The sequence below is a fragment of the Triturus cristatus genome, chromosome 4_1, assembly GCF_964204655.1.
Source record: "Triturus cristatus chromosome 4_1, aTriCri1.1, whole genome shotgun sequence".
NCBI classification, from domain to species: domain Eukaryota; kingdom Metazoa; phylum Chordata; class Amphibia; order Caudata; family Salamandridae; genus Triturus; species Triturus cristatus.
Window position 1 is genome coordinate 331,630,139 of NC_140585.1, and position 16,124 is coordinate 331,646,262.

The 16,124-nt window shown below is 43.7% G+C and overlaps 1 protein-coding gene across 2 annotated transcripts in view; it reads left to right on the forward strand.

Annotated features, from left to right (window-relative positions):
• The window catches only part of ITFG2 (integrin alpha FG-GAP repeat containing 2), a 595,129-nt gene extending 580,757 nt beyond the window's left edge, over positions 1-14,372 (forward strand). For both annotated transcript variants that reach the window (XM_085652304.1, XM_085652305.1), the window contains one exon: positions 13,809-14,372. In XM_085652304.1, the coding sequence (XP_085508430.1) occupies positions 13,809-13,963 (155 nt within the window). In that variant the 3' untranslated portion in view covers positions 13,964-14,372. The remainder of the gene's footprint in view (positions 1-13,808) is intronic.
• The last annotated feature ends 1,752 nt before the right edge of the window (positions 14,373-16,124 follow it).

A 16,124-nucleotide genomic window follows, 5' to 3' on the forward strand; every position in this document is an offset into this window, starting at 1 on the left:
TCTACCAGGAGGTGGTTTTGGTCATGCCCGCCAAGTTGGCTCAGCTGTGCTCTCACTGGCTACAGCACAACGGCGGCGTGCGCAACACTGCCAATTTGCATTCTGAGACAGGTCATTAAGTGGGCGGTGTGATCCGGCGGAAGTTATGTTTGTAAGTTTTGTTTTGAAGCCCGCCACTTCTCGCACCGCCACCTGTGCCTTTCATCATGATGCTCTGCTGTGACCGGAGCAGGCTGCTGGTGACTCCTCATCATGGCCGTGTGGCTTTCAGTCACTCTTGAGACCCCGGCAAGACTCTGGTCCATCGAGGTCAGGTGAGCCTCAATAATCTTAGATGTAATTACATTATTTTATCTATAGTGTACTGTGAACGCAGTCTTGACCGCTCCGCCACTGTAGACAGAAAAGCAAACAAAGTTTACCAGGCATGGATTAGGGAAGAAGGAGAGGTCGCTGGTTACCTTGTGCCTCACATGCCACAACCTCACGGACCGGGGAGTGAGACCAGAGCTGAGGAGCACAGGCAAGGGCAGTGGGAGGCGCCGTGCCCAGAGCAGAGAGAATGGCAGATCCTGTCCTGGGGAGTTCCAAGACCCGCACCCCAGCTGCTACTAGACCTGCCTGGGTGCTGGAACAGTTCTGACGGATAATGGACTGCCTGTCGGAAAACAGCTGGGTGCTCTTTGGTGAGAACCCCATCCTGTGTCCCCATACCTGTTTAGCAACCTGTGCATCGTGTATCCTCCATAAACGTTACCATCCCCTCCACCTCTTATATCCCCTCTGCCTCTTATATCCCCTCCACCTCTTATATCCCCCCTAACTCTTATATCCCCTCTGCCTCTTATATCCCCTCTGCCTCTTATAAACCTTGTGCCTCCCATTAGTTCACTAGTGATGCGTGAGTGCAAACTGTGCCACTGCAACCCTTTTTAGAGTAGCCTGGTGCTACCATCAATGCTACTCACTGAAGCCATAGGGACTGTGAAAAATCCAAACTCCGGAGTCAGTCTGTAAAAAAATCATAATTTACTTTTCTCTTAATTTGCAGCCTCTGTCTCCTGAGGTTTGCCGGGTGCTGCAGCCCCCCTCTGATGTCCTGTTGTGACTAGTAATTATTATAATTTATTAGCAGGCAGAGGCAGCAGAGATTCCCCTGCTGGGGAGCCTTTCTCACATCCTGAATCTCTGCTGCCTCAGCCTTCTGATAAATTATGATCATTACTAGTCAGGAGAGGTTGACAGGCTGACTCTGTCTCGGGACCGTCAGATCCCACGTGGAGAGCCTGGACAGACTCTCCCCGTGTGTCAAGTCAGTTAGGGCGCTTCCATTTCTGGTGCTCTGCAGCTGTTTTAAGAGGATCTTAGAGTTTCTTGTTGCTCAAATGGGTGTAATTTCTGATATTTACCTCGTCTTGATTGCTTAAATTTTGCTCGCAAGAAAATGTTACTCATAGTCATTGAAATTATCAAAATGTCACACACAGCAATCTAAAACCTTGGCAGCAATGGAACCCGATGATGAAGCATGCCACTAATAGAGTGGGTGAGGGTTGTATATAAAAAAGTATTATTTTTCCTTTTTCCCGCTTCTCACTGAAGTGGAGTTTAGTCATGAGGCACACATTCCACCACACTCCCTCATCAGGCAGAGGGATACTCTTTTGTTTGACGGATATACTTGGATGGTCTGATTTTTTCAAAAAACTAAAAACATCATCAAAGATATTTCCTTAACGTATTATAGCACCTAAGAAATTATCACCTAGATGCTAAATTAGATAAATGCACCTTTGAAGCCAGTGAAGTGACATTTTGGATTTTGATATCTCAGAAACATGCATCATCATGGACCCCAACAAACTCATAGCGGTACAAGATTGGCCTCGACCTAAGAGTGAAAATGAGATACAGATTCACTGGATTTGTGAATTTTTACTGTTACTTCATACCAAACGTTTCTGATGTTATCAAACCCACTATGAAACGTACTCTAAAGGAACTAACTTTCATGTGGGGTACATATTAAGAGGGCTTTCCTGTAAACCTTAAAGAGCATTTACAATTGCACCTAGCTTCCAGCATCCAGATACCAGTCTGCACAGAGCCCCTTTGGTTTTGGCAATGTCATCCCAGGTTCACAGGAAGATTAAGTGTTGCTGAACAATGTTAAGGGGAGTAAGAACGGCTTACAGACCATCCAAATATCAGGAAACATCAAAAAGATTTTATTCCATGTGAACCAAGTTTCCTTTCCTACAGAAGAGTTTTAAGGTACAACCATCTACTGGTATAATGATTCTCCAGGGGCCAGACACCCTAGAGACTATTGAATCGCTTACCGGACATTTTTTGTTTTTGCACCTTTATGGCCAGAACGGTCATATCCCATATACAAAGGTGTGTGATATGTCTTTGGGGTTCAGTGTCTCACCAAAAGCGTGTGGGAATTCTTGAACCACTTTGTGCACCTCAATCCCCTTGGTTCATTGTATCAACGGATTTCATTGATTAACTCCCAAACTGAAAAAGGTGCAAAATATCATTGTAGTGATGATACACTAATTAGGTGGTCCATGTTATACTGCTGAAACAACTGTCATTAGCCCCTGCCTTAGTAGATAATCCCTCCCTTATTTTGTTTTGTTTATGTTGCTTATCTATGACACCACTTCACTAGGTAGTATTAGGGCTCTTTCCATTGAACATAGACTACATATGATATAAATATGCTTACATTTAATACCTGTCATAAACCAGAGGAGGTAGGAACAGAGGGAAAGGAAAATCAAGTGTGTTGAGCAAGGTGTGGGAGACGGATGGTTAGCAGAACTAGTGTGCATATGAGTGTAAAGCTAAATACTCGACCTCTTTCAATCAATCAATCAATCAATTTATATAGCGCGCTACTCACCCGCTAGGGTCTCAAGGCGCTGGGGGGGAGGGGTCCGTTACTGCTCGAAAAGCCAGGTCTTGAGTTGCTTCCTGAAGGAGAGATGGTCCTGGGTCAGCCGTAGGTGGCTGGGGAGGGAGTTCCATGTCTTGGCCGCCAGGTAGGAGAAGGATCTTCCTCCGGCAGTGGCTCTACGAATGCGTGGTACGGTGGCGAGGGCGAGGCTGGTCGATCGCAGCTGGCGGGTGGGCGTGTAGAAAGTGAGGCGGTTGTTGAGGTACTTGGGGCCCAGGTCGTGGAGAGCCTTGTGTGCGTGGGTGAGGAGTCTGAACGTGATCCTCTTGCTGACGGGGAGCCAGTGCAGGTCTCTCAGGTGGGCGGAGATGTGGTTGTGGCGGGGGATGTCCAGGACGAGTCGTGCGGAGGCGTTCTGTATGCGCTGGAGTCTTTTCTGTAGTTTGGCTGTGGTTTCTGCGTAGAGGGTGTTCCCGTAGTCCAGTCGGCTGGTGACGAGTGCCTGGGTGACCGTCTTCCTGGTTTCAGTGGGGATCCATCGAAAGATCTTTCGGAGCATGCGCAGGGTGTTGAAACAGGATGACGAGACGGCGTTGACTTGTTTGGTCATCGAGAGGGAGGAGTCAAGGATGAAGCCCGGGTTTCGTGCGTGGTCCGTTGGCTTGGGGGTGGTGCCCAGGGCAGGGGGCCACCAGGAGTCGTCCCAGGCGGAGGGGGATGATCCCAGGATGAGGACTTCCGTCTTGTCTGAGTTCAGTTTCAGGCAGCTGTTCTTCATCCACTCGGCGACGTATTTCATTCCTTCATGTAGGCTGGCTCTGGCGGTGGCGGGGTCGTTGGTGAGGGAGAGGATCAGCTGGGTGTCGTCGGCGTAGGAAATTATGTTAAGGTTGTGTTGGCGTGCGACGGTCGGTGGGGTCCGCTGTCAGTTTCTTCAGGAGGGCGCTGAGCTCGGCATGCTTCCAACTCTCCGGGAAGGTGGCGGTGGTGAAGGAGTTGGTGATGTGACTAATAGAGAATATGATTAATTCCATGAAAAAGGGATGGAGGTTTAGGTACAATGAAAGTATCTCGTTTCGCCTCCGAAAGGAGATGTCAGGTGCTATTTTTAACTGGATTCGGAGGTTGTTCCGGATAGATTACTTTGATCCAGAAAAGGATTATTTTTGAGATTGTGCGAATTTATTAGAGAAATCATTCCTCTACATGGTCTGGCAGCTGGGGGTAGTGACTGAAGGGGGAACCCAGTTTATAGCTAAATTCTGAAAAGAACTTCTAAAAGCTGTTGGCACTCTTTCTATGACCTGTCACCCGCAGACAGATGACCAGACTGATCAATATTTAAGGTTGTTTTGCTTGTGAGGGGGACACTCTTCGGAGCATCTGTTGCACTTGATAAATCTCTGCTCATCATCATCATGTCGCAGCAGCAGAATGCATGGAGTTGCTGTCGTTGGCTGAGTTTTGTTAAACCAATCTATTACACAGTGCTTTGGATGGTGGTTCTTAACCTTTTGACTTCAGTGGACCCCTACTGAATCATTACTGGAAGTCGGAGATCCCAGCCTAAGCAATTTCTATTTGAACCTCGAAATTATACGCACAAATAATGGAGTATCAAGCAAATGTTTCCTGGCAAAAACATACAAACATCAAAAGTTTAATTTTAATGGGAAGTTTGGAGCTTTTCATAAATTTGATTTGATTTCTAGAAGACGAAGCAATATGCCAGACAATAGCATATCACTATGGGCCAGATGTACCACCCTTTTTTGCGGCCGCATACGGGAGATCGGCCCGTTTGCGACTGCAAAAAAGGTTCCAGGCATGTACAAATGGTATTTTGCGAGTGAGCGACTCGCAAAATAGCATTTGCGACTCTCGTTATTAGGAAGGGGCATCCATTCCTAATAGCGAGTCACCATGCCATGTTCTGTTGTTTTGCAACCTCATTTGTGGCCGCAAAGCACTCGCTGCTTACCACCTACTTCAAGTAGGTGGTAAACCAGTCGCTAACGGTGAACGTCCAAAAATCTTTTCTATTTCTATCCTCGTTGCTAGGATCCCTTTGTGAATGGGTGCGTAAATATTCTTTAAGAGCAGGCAGTGGTCCCAGAGACCACTGCCTGCCCTAAAAATGAAGCTTTTCAGTTTCATTTTTTTCTTTTTTTAAATGCATCCCGTTTTCCTTTAAGGAAAACAGGCTGCAATTCGAAAAAAAACAACTGCTTTATTTAAAAAGCAGTCCCAGACATGGTAGTCTGCTGACCCCAGCAGGCCACTATCCCTGTGAGTGCTAGCCATTCCCAATGGGTCGAAAATTGCGACAGGCTCTTTAATATTCATGAGGCATGCAATTTGCGATCCCATTGGGAATCGCAAACAGTGTCTGAGACACTGTTGTACATTAAGTTCAGCGAGTCGCAAATTGCTAGTCGCATTTTTGCGCAATTTGCGGCTCGCTAAACTTAATGGTAGTACATCTGGCCCTAGGTCTTTACTGCTACTATTGCATGCTTTTTTTGATCGTATTATACCAGTGCGTAAATTGAGGCCACCAATAGTCCATGCTAGATTTTTATTGCTGTACTCACACTGATCCCAAGAATTGAGCTAATTTATTTTTAGCCTCCAGTTTCAATTGCATCACACTTACAAAACATTTTTTAAGTTTCACTTTTCCTTTTTTTGTATATGTAGTTTATTAATCTGATAAATATTATTTAATTTTCAAAACTGTTTTGGAACCCCTGAGTAGGAGTTGCTGACCCTAGTTACGAACTGCTCATTTAGGCTAGCCCCCTTTCTTCTATTTGCACGGTGAACGTCCAAAAATCTTTTCTATTTCTATCCTCGTTGCTAGGATCCCTTCAGAATTGGCAGTTATGTATTTGCTTTGTAACTTAGACAAGAGGCTAAGAGGATATTCTCAAGTTACAGCAAGCAAGGCTGATTACAAGAAGTATGCAGGCATTGATCCCCTACCTCTCAGTATTGCACAGGAGATAAAGTGTGGATATCTACCAAACACTGGACTATTCCTGGTTCATATTCCAAGTTCATACCATACGATTCTTAGGCCCTTTAGAGATTAGGCATTTAATAAACTCAGCAGCACGTCTTCAATTCCCCTCACACTGGTTTATATACTCCGTGTTCCATGCCTCGGGGGTTAACCCTTCGCTGTCACAAGGCTAGACCCGAAGGGATGCTAGAGCACTTGAGTTGTGTCTCTCTCTTTACCTACTCCATTCTCCCCTTGTGACGATAGGGTAGGGTTCGACATGGGGTTCATAGCACTATTTGACATTGACAAAGAATTTCTGTAATACCTGCAATGTGATCTTCTAAGTATCAAGGCTGAAGCAAGAGTCAGGTACTGCTTGCTGCTCAAGAACTACAGTAAACTGAACTGTAAAATGGACTGATTCTAAGTCGGAATCCAAATCAAAACCCAGGACACTACACACAGATTGCACTTCTAAGTATTTTATATTGATATTTGTTGAATTGCCACTAGCTTTCTGGAGCAAAGTCAAGTTTTGATCAAAGGACTGACTACAGTTCACTTCTGTTGTCACAAACAAGCATCCTCATATCAAGCCGTAATTATATCAAATGTTGTAAATATTAAGCATTCCAGCCCTCCTAATTTAGATGGGAGACTCGCGATTTGTAAGCTACGAATGTTTTTGTATTAGCTTTCTAATGCAAGTAACTGGAAAATTAAATTCCTCAGACTATTTTATCCAAGTTTCCCCCTTTAGTGGTCCTAAATGTTGACATGTTTGTAGTATTCGTTGATTAAATTTACTCACCTGTGTGAGACTAATAACAACATGTACACGTGCAGATATATTGTTGAATTGTCAAATATCTTGTGTTTCAAATGAAACGTGATCTGAAAAGTATGTGTTTCTTGTTTGATAAATACTAAACAACTTGTCAAGATGAGGTGTTTTTATTGATTAAACTATGAAATAATCCATGGTGTGGAGTGGGTCTCCGTAGTACGTTTGAAGAACTGCATTAAGCGACACAAGCTCAGTCCATCTGGTGGAAAAACAAATCTATATAATGCATTAAGTGGATCAATAATGAAAAACACAGGTGTAGCATTTGACCACAGTTCTTCAAACGTGATGAGTTTCACACTTGAAAGTGTATTAAGAGAATAGACTAAGGCCTGCAATAAATACATATCCATTTTCGAGACTTCGTATTCTGTACATATCTGATGCTTTCTTTAATCGAATAGAACACTACCTCTGAAGCAAAGCTTTAATTAGCACATTAGCAGTTGTTTTGCAGTAGGGGGTCGACCTAAGGCACAGCCACCCTGTTATCTTGTGCTTGTGCTTTGCTCAGGCGCTTAAAACATTCATTGGAAAAACCAACTTCCTACTAATGTACAATGTGCATGTATGTGTGATGTAGTAGAATACAAAATTGTATAAGTATCGAACAAGTAACTAGGGAACATACAACTCTGGACTCTAAATATATTGCTTTAAATTGTAGACCAACATTGTAACTTATAGCACAAGGAACACATTTGACTTTTTTATGAAATGCCTGAAACACTCGGATATATCTTAATATCTGTAGTGTATCATGTAGCCTCAATCATAATGGTTAAGATAAAATATGTGTAGGTGTAAATGTTTGCTTTCAGTAGAACTATAGATAGAATTATCGCTAAGAGTTAGTGGATGAGCTTTTCCAATTCACAGGAATATTTTGGGGAAAAATGGGCCAATTAATGCATTTTACTGCACAATTTCGTAAATATAGTAATGCAAGCAATCCCATCATGCATAGTGCTTCTCCTGTTTTATATGGTTTGGTCATCTGGATTTTGACCTCTGTTAATCACTGAAACCTGATGAATGTGGTCTGCCAAATAGGTGTCACTTTGTTTCCCCAGTGTAGCCCCTACCTAGGTGGGTCTAACCTGACTTGTTAAGTCATAAGACCAATATTGTAGAGCATTAACATACTGCTAACTAGGCATTCGAAACAAAGTTAAAAGTGTACTCAAACGTGCCTGTAGGTCAGTTATGAAGCTGTGTAAAAGAATATATTTCCTAATGATTCTAAATGGATGCCATGCAGCTGAGAAAGTTGCATTTAATCCCTACAACCAAACGCAGTTTCCTAAGTATGACAGTGCACCGAGTCTCAGATTTATCTGGTGCTCATGCTGGTGACACTTATCAAATTTGGATCCTCTGGCCTGAAATGATTAGATCTGCAGTCAGCTCTGTGGTACCTATTTGACTTTTGCCACGTATGTGTATGTGTCAAAGTTGTGTGCCTGCAACCGAAGGAGAAAGTTCTTTCTTCCAGCCACACTAGAAAACTTCTTGGCTGCCAGATGAACAGTGGAAGTTCATGATTGCAACAACTGGGAGACTCACTTTCCTGAACTGGCTCAGAGGATGCTTGGGCAAGCTCTGCTGGGGACCGCTGCCTGTGCGACGTCGGCTCTCGAGCTTGGAGAACTGAAGTTCAGCAACATTGGGAGAGTCTAATAGCTGAAATCTTGCTGACCAGTCAACTGAATGCTGCTTGGAGGAGTGTGGACAGCAACATCATTTGACCCATACCAATAATTTCAAAAGGTCTAGCATCCCAGTGGCATGTCTAGATATAGGGCATCTTCTAATGCAGAAGATTGCATTCTCGCAGTGGTAATTGCAGCTGTCTCAGTGCCCCTGCACAGTGTCTGCTTCAGTTGACTATAGTTGGAAAGGGTCTTGGCCAGGTACTCTCCTCCCATGATTGCCCCAAAGATGCATTGAGGAGTGGGACATATCTATCACAGTGTATAGCATGTGCAGCACAGAGTATTCCCTATCCAATGGGTGTACATTCAGCACAACATTCAGCATGTAATCTGAATCCTACATACTCGTTCTCTCTGTGCAGCATACAAATGCCATATTTAGCAATGGAAGTTGTGAAATATCCCTGATATGCTCATAACACAGTGAAAGCCCCCCTCCACAAGCAAGTACTCACCCGTATATTCTCTTAGTAGTGCACAGAAGCTGTCCAGGAATGTCACCTGCCCTGCGTTGGGCATTTATAGATAAGCCCATCAGCCAGTGGTCACAAAAATGGTAGGTAAACTTAAATAGAATTCAAAAACATACATACAAATAATCATTTAAATATGAAAAAACAAAGTTTCACTTACCCGAGCCTGCAGCACGTCCTTGGTGTTCTCCAGTCCCCGGCTCCAGACTCCTCTGAGTGCGGGGCTCCACAGCTCCCACGGGTCCTTATCCAGTCCAGACACTGCTCTCCTGCTGAACGAGAGGATTGGCTGGAGCAGGCTGCCTTAGCACCCTAAAGAGAACTGAAGACCTGAGCCTGCTCTCTAACCCAGCTGTCTAAGATAAGGATTACTGGGCTATCCAAAGATGACTGCTCCTCAGTCCAAGCCCAGGCTGCCTCTGGCAACATGAAGGAGATTGTGTTCTGTTCCTTTTCCACCTTCAGCCTGGCAGGGAAGAGCATTGCACATTGTAACCCCATGTCCCTCCTTTTTCCTTCTTTCTTGTGTGACAATTCAGTGATTTTCTACTGACACTAATTCAGCAAACCTCAGCCGATACAGATTATCCTGAGTTGCTCCTCTACGAAGCACAGCACCTACGGCTCGCTGAGTGTGTTTATACCCGAGTATATCTCAAACACCTCCTTCAACCAATCTCAGTAATCAGCTTGTAACTCTTCTTTGTTTTGTTTACAGTTACTGATTTGAGCCCAGTCAGTCTTCACTGTCCACACTTCAGTCACAACTTTAACAATTGATTCACGCCATCCCAGTTTGGTTTATAACATTCAGAAACGGTTTGCAACTCTTCACAGAATTTCATAGAATTATCATGCAGATCAGGAAACTGTTTCCTAATGGTTATAAGGTCTGCTGAATGTTAATACTCACCCTTCCACCAGCTCCTGGTCCTGCGTATTGTCTCAGAGAGAAAAATGCTTTCTGGGGATTATAACTGTCAAGATTACGAGATGAAAGTCTATATCATGTCCGGGCTTTTTTTTTTAAGTTCTCTCGCACGTCGAGATGCAGTGCATTTTAGGCTTTTCTTGGTTGTAGTCAGACTATGTGTTCCCTTGGGTCAATGTCTTGCATTGAATGGATGAGGTACAGAGTGAGGTACTAGGTAAGGCATGCAAAGGTGTTAACCTCGCTGCACCTTGTGTGCTCAGACCCTTGGGTTTCCCGTGCCAGTTTCTTGCATGTGCATTGTTTGCTGGCACCTCTTCCGCTGACTGATCCATGAGCACCACCATATTCCCAGACTCTGCCACTGGTGCCCCTCCGATGTCCACCACTGTAATGTAACAATTCAGTACATCTAATGTAGCTTCCTACTCCTTTGCTTCTTTTTCCTGCTGAATTTTCTATTAGTAATTAGCGGAAATAGATATGGAGGAGGTGGGCCAGTAAGGGGGTGCTACCCCTAAACCTGTGCCTCAAAGGGGCAACTTGGAGTTTGAGTCTCTCATGAAGCTCTGTCATTCCTCGCAAATGTGATTCATGTTTACACTTGCTGGCTTTCTTTTGCTCTTAGACTCTTTTAGTCTCTTTTTTAAATTATTCAAGTGCTCTAAATAAAAGTAACCTTCCTCAGTAAGGGGCCTCTTCCCATCCTCACCAGGGAGTCCAAACCACTATCCCCGCATGTGCTCTTTCCATACTGGTGGTGCATTACATGGGTGAGAGTCCTTTTGCCGATTACTGCTCTCACTTGGACTTTTAGGTCCCCATTCTAAATACAAGGATCTCATTCACATCCTGAAAAACATGTAGGTATCTGGCAGCTTTATGCTGCAGCTCGACCTTGGAGGGGGGTTGTAGAGAGGAAAGGAGGGAGGAAACAATCCTCCATACTCGGTGGCCCTGACCCCATTAAATTCGGAAATCTCTGGTCACAGCCTGGAAAGGCCTGCAAAGGTCTGTGGCTGCTGGATCAGTATCCCTCTTTCACTCACACATTCATCAGCTTGCTGTGCTAAGGTCCTGGCTCTCATGGCTCTTTTCCCATTACAACACTATTCTAAAGCCTACTTGCTCTGTACATTCATACCCCATTCTCCCGGGACTCCGTTTCCCTACCTACCCAACTGGCTTATTAGGCTCATCATCTATCCTGACAAATCGAGTTTTCTTTTAACTCATTTTAGTAAAAAATTAACAGACTTTACACTTCCTAAATTCAAATGTGCTGATGTCAGTATAGAAGGCTCTGTTAGTTGTTCAGGAGTTCTTTAGAAGCACTCGCCAACGAATGCCAGAAGCCCAAGCAGCCCTGCCATGGTGTCCGCTATATCATTTATTCTAAAATCCAGAGTTAGAAATAGATGCCTCTTCTCAGAGCCTCATTAATAATTATCCAGCTAATGCGAGTGGAACGAAAGAATTCCTGAAAAATTAATTGCCCATTCTATATTGTCATCTATAAAACTGCCACCTATAGCCAACAAATTGAGCTACAATATCCCAATCATACTGAACATTTGGGGGTCAGTCATCCACACCCTATGCAAAGCAGTCCTGAGGATGATCTAAATCATTCTTTGACCGGGACCGAAACGTCAATGGTTTTTCCTCTTCATGTGGACTTTCTTTCTTTTTCACAAGAGTGGATCATCACAGACATGTTAAAAGAATTTTCTTGAACCTGAGTTTATCAATACGTTGTCCCATTGTCTATGACTAGTTTGTGTTGCGTCTCCAGTCTTACCTCTGCGCTTTGGCCAGATGTAGATCTGATTAGTGTTGGGTAAGGGAAGAATGAAGGCTGTTGCAGAAATCCAGAGGGTGGAGCTGATTTTACAGTCGTTGTCTGCAGCTGTTAGAGAAAAAATGGTCTTCTGTAATGAGAGAGAATGTAAACTCTGGAATTTGTGGTTGTACAAATTATTTAAGAGTCACACTTTAAAATGTTCTTGTCCTCTTTTCCATCACAAGAAAAACAGACACATGTTCTAACAAGCATTTGCAATGCAGTAGGTCTTGCATTTGCGAGAGTTTAAGCTATGGGCATTGTAAATGAGAATGCCTTTTATTTATGTGTTTTGATAATTAACACATAAATAAAAGGCATTGTCATTTACAATGGCACCAGCTGAAACTCTTGTAAATGCTAGACCCATTGCATTTCAAAGATGCGGCCGCCATTGTCCCGGGCTGCTTGGAAAGTGAAAGTGCGCCTGGCGTGCTGAATGTTGCAGGAAAGCATATCGTGCCTGCATTAGGAGAAACTCATTAAAGAAAATAGTGCTTACAGACTAAATAAGACGTACCGTGTAACAACCAAAGTAAAAGGGCCAGTCCTCATGGGAGGTTACAATTGAAGACAAGGCAGTACTAAGGAGAGACTAACAAGCCTATTAATAAATCGGAAGCCAGCATTTACAAAGGACAATAACACAACCCAATGACAAAAATGGGTGGAGAGTGGGCGGGGCTTCAATTCCATACTCGAATACAGCATGGCTCGCAAAACAGCGCATGTGCTGCATTTATTCGACCTAAAAATACTGGTTATCAGGCTGATTTAGTACGAGTGTGCTTACTACAAATATTCACTACAAGGAGGTGTTTCCACTTTAAATGCTTCAGTAAATTCATTTCTCAGACAATTCTGTTGTAGATGTTTCAAATAGTTTTTGGAGATTACTGGAATGGTGAGAGCGGAAGGTGTCACAATGTATTTGTGGTTTGTGTGTTAATTACAATCCTTCCTTCTGATCTTCAGTTTCTTCTAAACAAGCTGCATTTCCCCATTGGGCAACTCTGCATGGTGCGTTTCGCCCCATGTTAGACTGGAGAATTACCTAGCCTTTATCAGGACGGAGCGTTTCTTAACAGGCCTTGCTGTTTATTGCACGAAGTGGTTCTGGCTGGTTAAAATAAGAGTGCCTAGTTTACGTTTCCACTGATCTTCAGTAGCAGATGCGGAGTAAGAGTTTCCAGGCCAGAAAGAACGAGGGAGTAGGCTACGTACAAAGCACTTGCAAGTGGGAGTCATAACCACGCATCTTGGAAGGCGGCACCAAATATCCGAGACCGCAGTGCATTTTATCTTCCAGCAGCAACGCAAACCAGGCGTTCCTGCTTGACCTAGCCCAAACCCCGTCATGTCTTATGCTTGCTTTCAGGAGCATTCTGATGCAGAAGAAGCTCTGTAGCCCCTGCTCTGAGAGACATTGAACTAGATAACAGGAGAATCTCTGTAGCTGTGCCCTGTCTAGAAGATCTGCCCTAGTTCTGTCATAGGCATTAAAAACAACAATAATTCCCCAAAATAACATACAAATAAACATCAAATTATATATAGGACCCTAAAAAGTATTCAAATTCCATTTAGCATTTTACGGTTAAAATAAAACTCCTCGGCATCCATAGGAATTTTGTAACTGTGTAATTCTAAGAAACAATTGTAAGGCCTTTTTCAATCTGTGTTTGTATTTGTAAATGATTGTATGAGAATATGTATATTGTTTCTTGGCAATGTCTGAAACAAAGCAAACACAATTGGTTGAATCTGAAATTATTCAAAGGGCAAAGGCGGGGGAAGGCTCATTTTGGGAGGGAGGGAGACATCTCTGGGGCTTCTCATCCCTGGTTTTTGCTTCCTTACTGCCTGCCTACTATGTACTGCAATTTCCATCTGTTTTTCTTTACAGTATGTATGTAAAGCGCTCTGATACCTACGGGTCAAGCTAGCGCTATATAAAACTTTTAAAATAAAAAAATAAAATAAAAAACATCATTTTCCAGTACTCTACTGTATATTGTCGCACAGACTCATTTTCTTGCGGGTATTACTGCTGATGTCTTGTATTCTTATTGTGTGCTTTGCAGATGTGGAGGACACAGCTGCGGTTTGCGATCTGCTGCATGAAACTTTGTACTTTCCTGATGGGCAGAAAGAGACCAGCTTCACGAGACCGAGGACCTATGCCATTGTGGCAGACTCAGACTTCAGTCTCAGCAGAACTTCCAGCGGTGGATTCTGAGGAGTCCAATCAAATGGGAGACGCTTTGTTGAAATTGAAGAACTTCACGTTTCATCATTCGAAGTCAACTTGCTGTTTGGGCTGTAAATGATTTCTCAGACATCACCTTCCTTGAAACCAAAGGGCCGCTAAGGTAGAGGAGGTGAGCAAAGGGTTTGAAAGTCATCAGAGGAGAGGAAAGAAGCCTGATTTGGACATTTCTTGGGATATCCAGAATCTCCTACACAATTAAAGCTGTAAGCGTCCTCCATGTCAGGTTTTACAGTAGCAGAGCTGAAATATCAACCATTTCCCACAATTGTTCCTATTTCATTTTCTTTGATACCTGCAGGCTGTTAAGAGAGAGAGAGAGAGAGAGTGCAAAATCAGAACATCACAAATAAAGAGGTTTTGTTTGTAGAAGTGTGAAGGTTTGTTTCTGTACTTCTTCTGATAGCCCCTCAGAAATGAGACAGCCCTTTATGTTTTTAAATTGCAGTGGTAGAGACATATTCCAGATTGCCACTGAAGTAGTCGGCCCGAGAGCTTTGGTAGCCCCTTCTGAGAGATTGAGAGACCTCCTCTGATAACCACCTGCATCGTCACCTTCAAAAAGGACATCAAGCTCCTCCCACTTGACAGACACCTTGGTTAATCACCCTCGACCATACTTAAGTACTCTCTCCACCAGGATACGAACTACCGTTGTTGTGTGACCCCCACCATCTTAATCAATGCTTGACTTGCGTACAACCTTTCACCAACTGCTGCAACTGTCCTGGTCGCATGTACTGATGCAAATGTCTTAATTTAATACCTGTAACTTATCCTGCTATTGTTGTAAAGCGCTCAAACGCCTTTGGGCCAGGGACGGACTGCCCGTAGCAGGCATCAAGCGTTTCCCCGGGAGGCTGGAAGGGTGAGGGACGATTTTGCAGCTGTGAAGGCCTGTTTTGTTACTGTTCGGCGGTTTTGAAGCGGTGCTGCAATATCGGCCCCCAGTAACAAAAGCAGCAGTGCTTCACACTTGCAACCCCCTCAGCTCCTTGGGGCGACTGGTCCGACAAGATTGCCAGGGCTGCTTTGGATTCCCGGTCCGGCCCTGCTTCGGGCCATATCCACGCTATATAAAACTGTAAAAATAAATTTTAAATTATTTAAATTATACTGGTACTTTAAAGTGGGGATGTGGGCAAGTTTTCACTGTCATGTCTGGAACTGCGTTTGGAAAAACACCCATAGTCTTGTCTCAATCCACGCCTTCATTTTCCGCTCCTGCCATCGCTCACTGTGTGAGGTTAGGGTAAGGACTGTTCATTCTGTTGAATGGGCTACGTTTTTCTTATGTTCTCCAGGGTAACAGAGCTTCTCGGTTACACCATCCCCTTGCTTGCTTTCACTTTAGTAGTTTCCTGTATCTCAATGGAGTTCTAGGGCTTCATTGACCATTAAAAGCATTAAAACACAATTCTGTAGTTCGGTTGCTGTTTTTCTGACACTGCAGAAGCTAGAGTGATAATCCGTGAATAATAATCAAGAGAGCGGATTATTTTCTTTAATAGTCACTCGGACACTTGACTTGCTGTACTCTTAAAAATCACATTATTAGTTTATGCTCAAGTTTCTCCGCTTCAAATTTCAAACACTAGATGGTAATCCGTGCTCGATTATCCTGAATTTAGTCCAGTACAGTCTTTACTCTGTAAAGAAAAACTGGTGCTGTAAACCTTGCTTCTTATCCAAGGTTCAGAAATGAAGAGGGACCTGCAGATGCTGCCCCTATCCAGAGGTGCTCTTCACAGCTTTTCTTCGGGCAGAATATTTCTGTTTTAAAAGAAGCGCTTTAAAATATCCCCATATGCTGACGTTATTTAACAGCACCCCCACTCTAAAAAGCGTTCCAGCACCCTGCCCCTATATGAAGACCCTGCTAATGCTTCCACTTTAAAGAGATTCAGCGTGGATTACTCGTTCTGTTGAAAGCCACAAAAAATAAATGGGTCACTGGAAGCAGGTCGATCTTCCAAATTGTGGTGAAATCCATGTAGTAATTTAAAGATATTGGACGGCGTGTATCCAGACTTTGACTCTGCCACGATGTTTGATTACTTTTAGACCTAATTCTCAACAGTGTCCAGCCACAGCAGGTTCTCCTTCTCAAATTCCAGAATTTGCGCCTTGT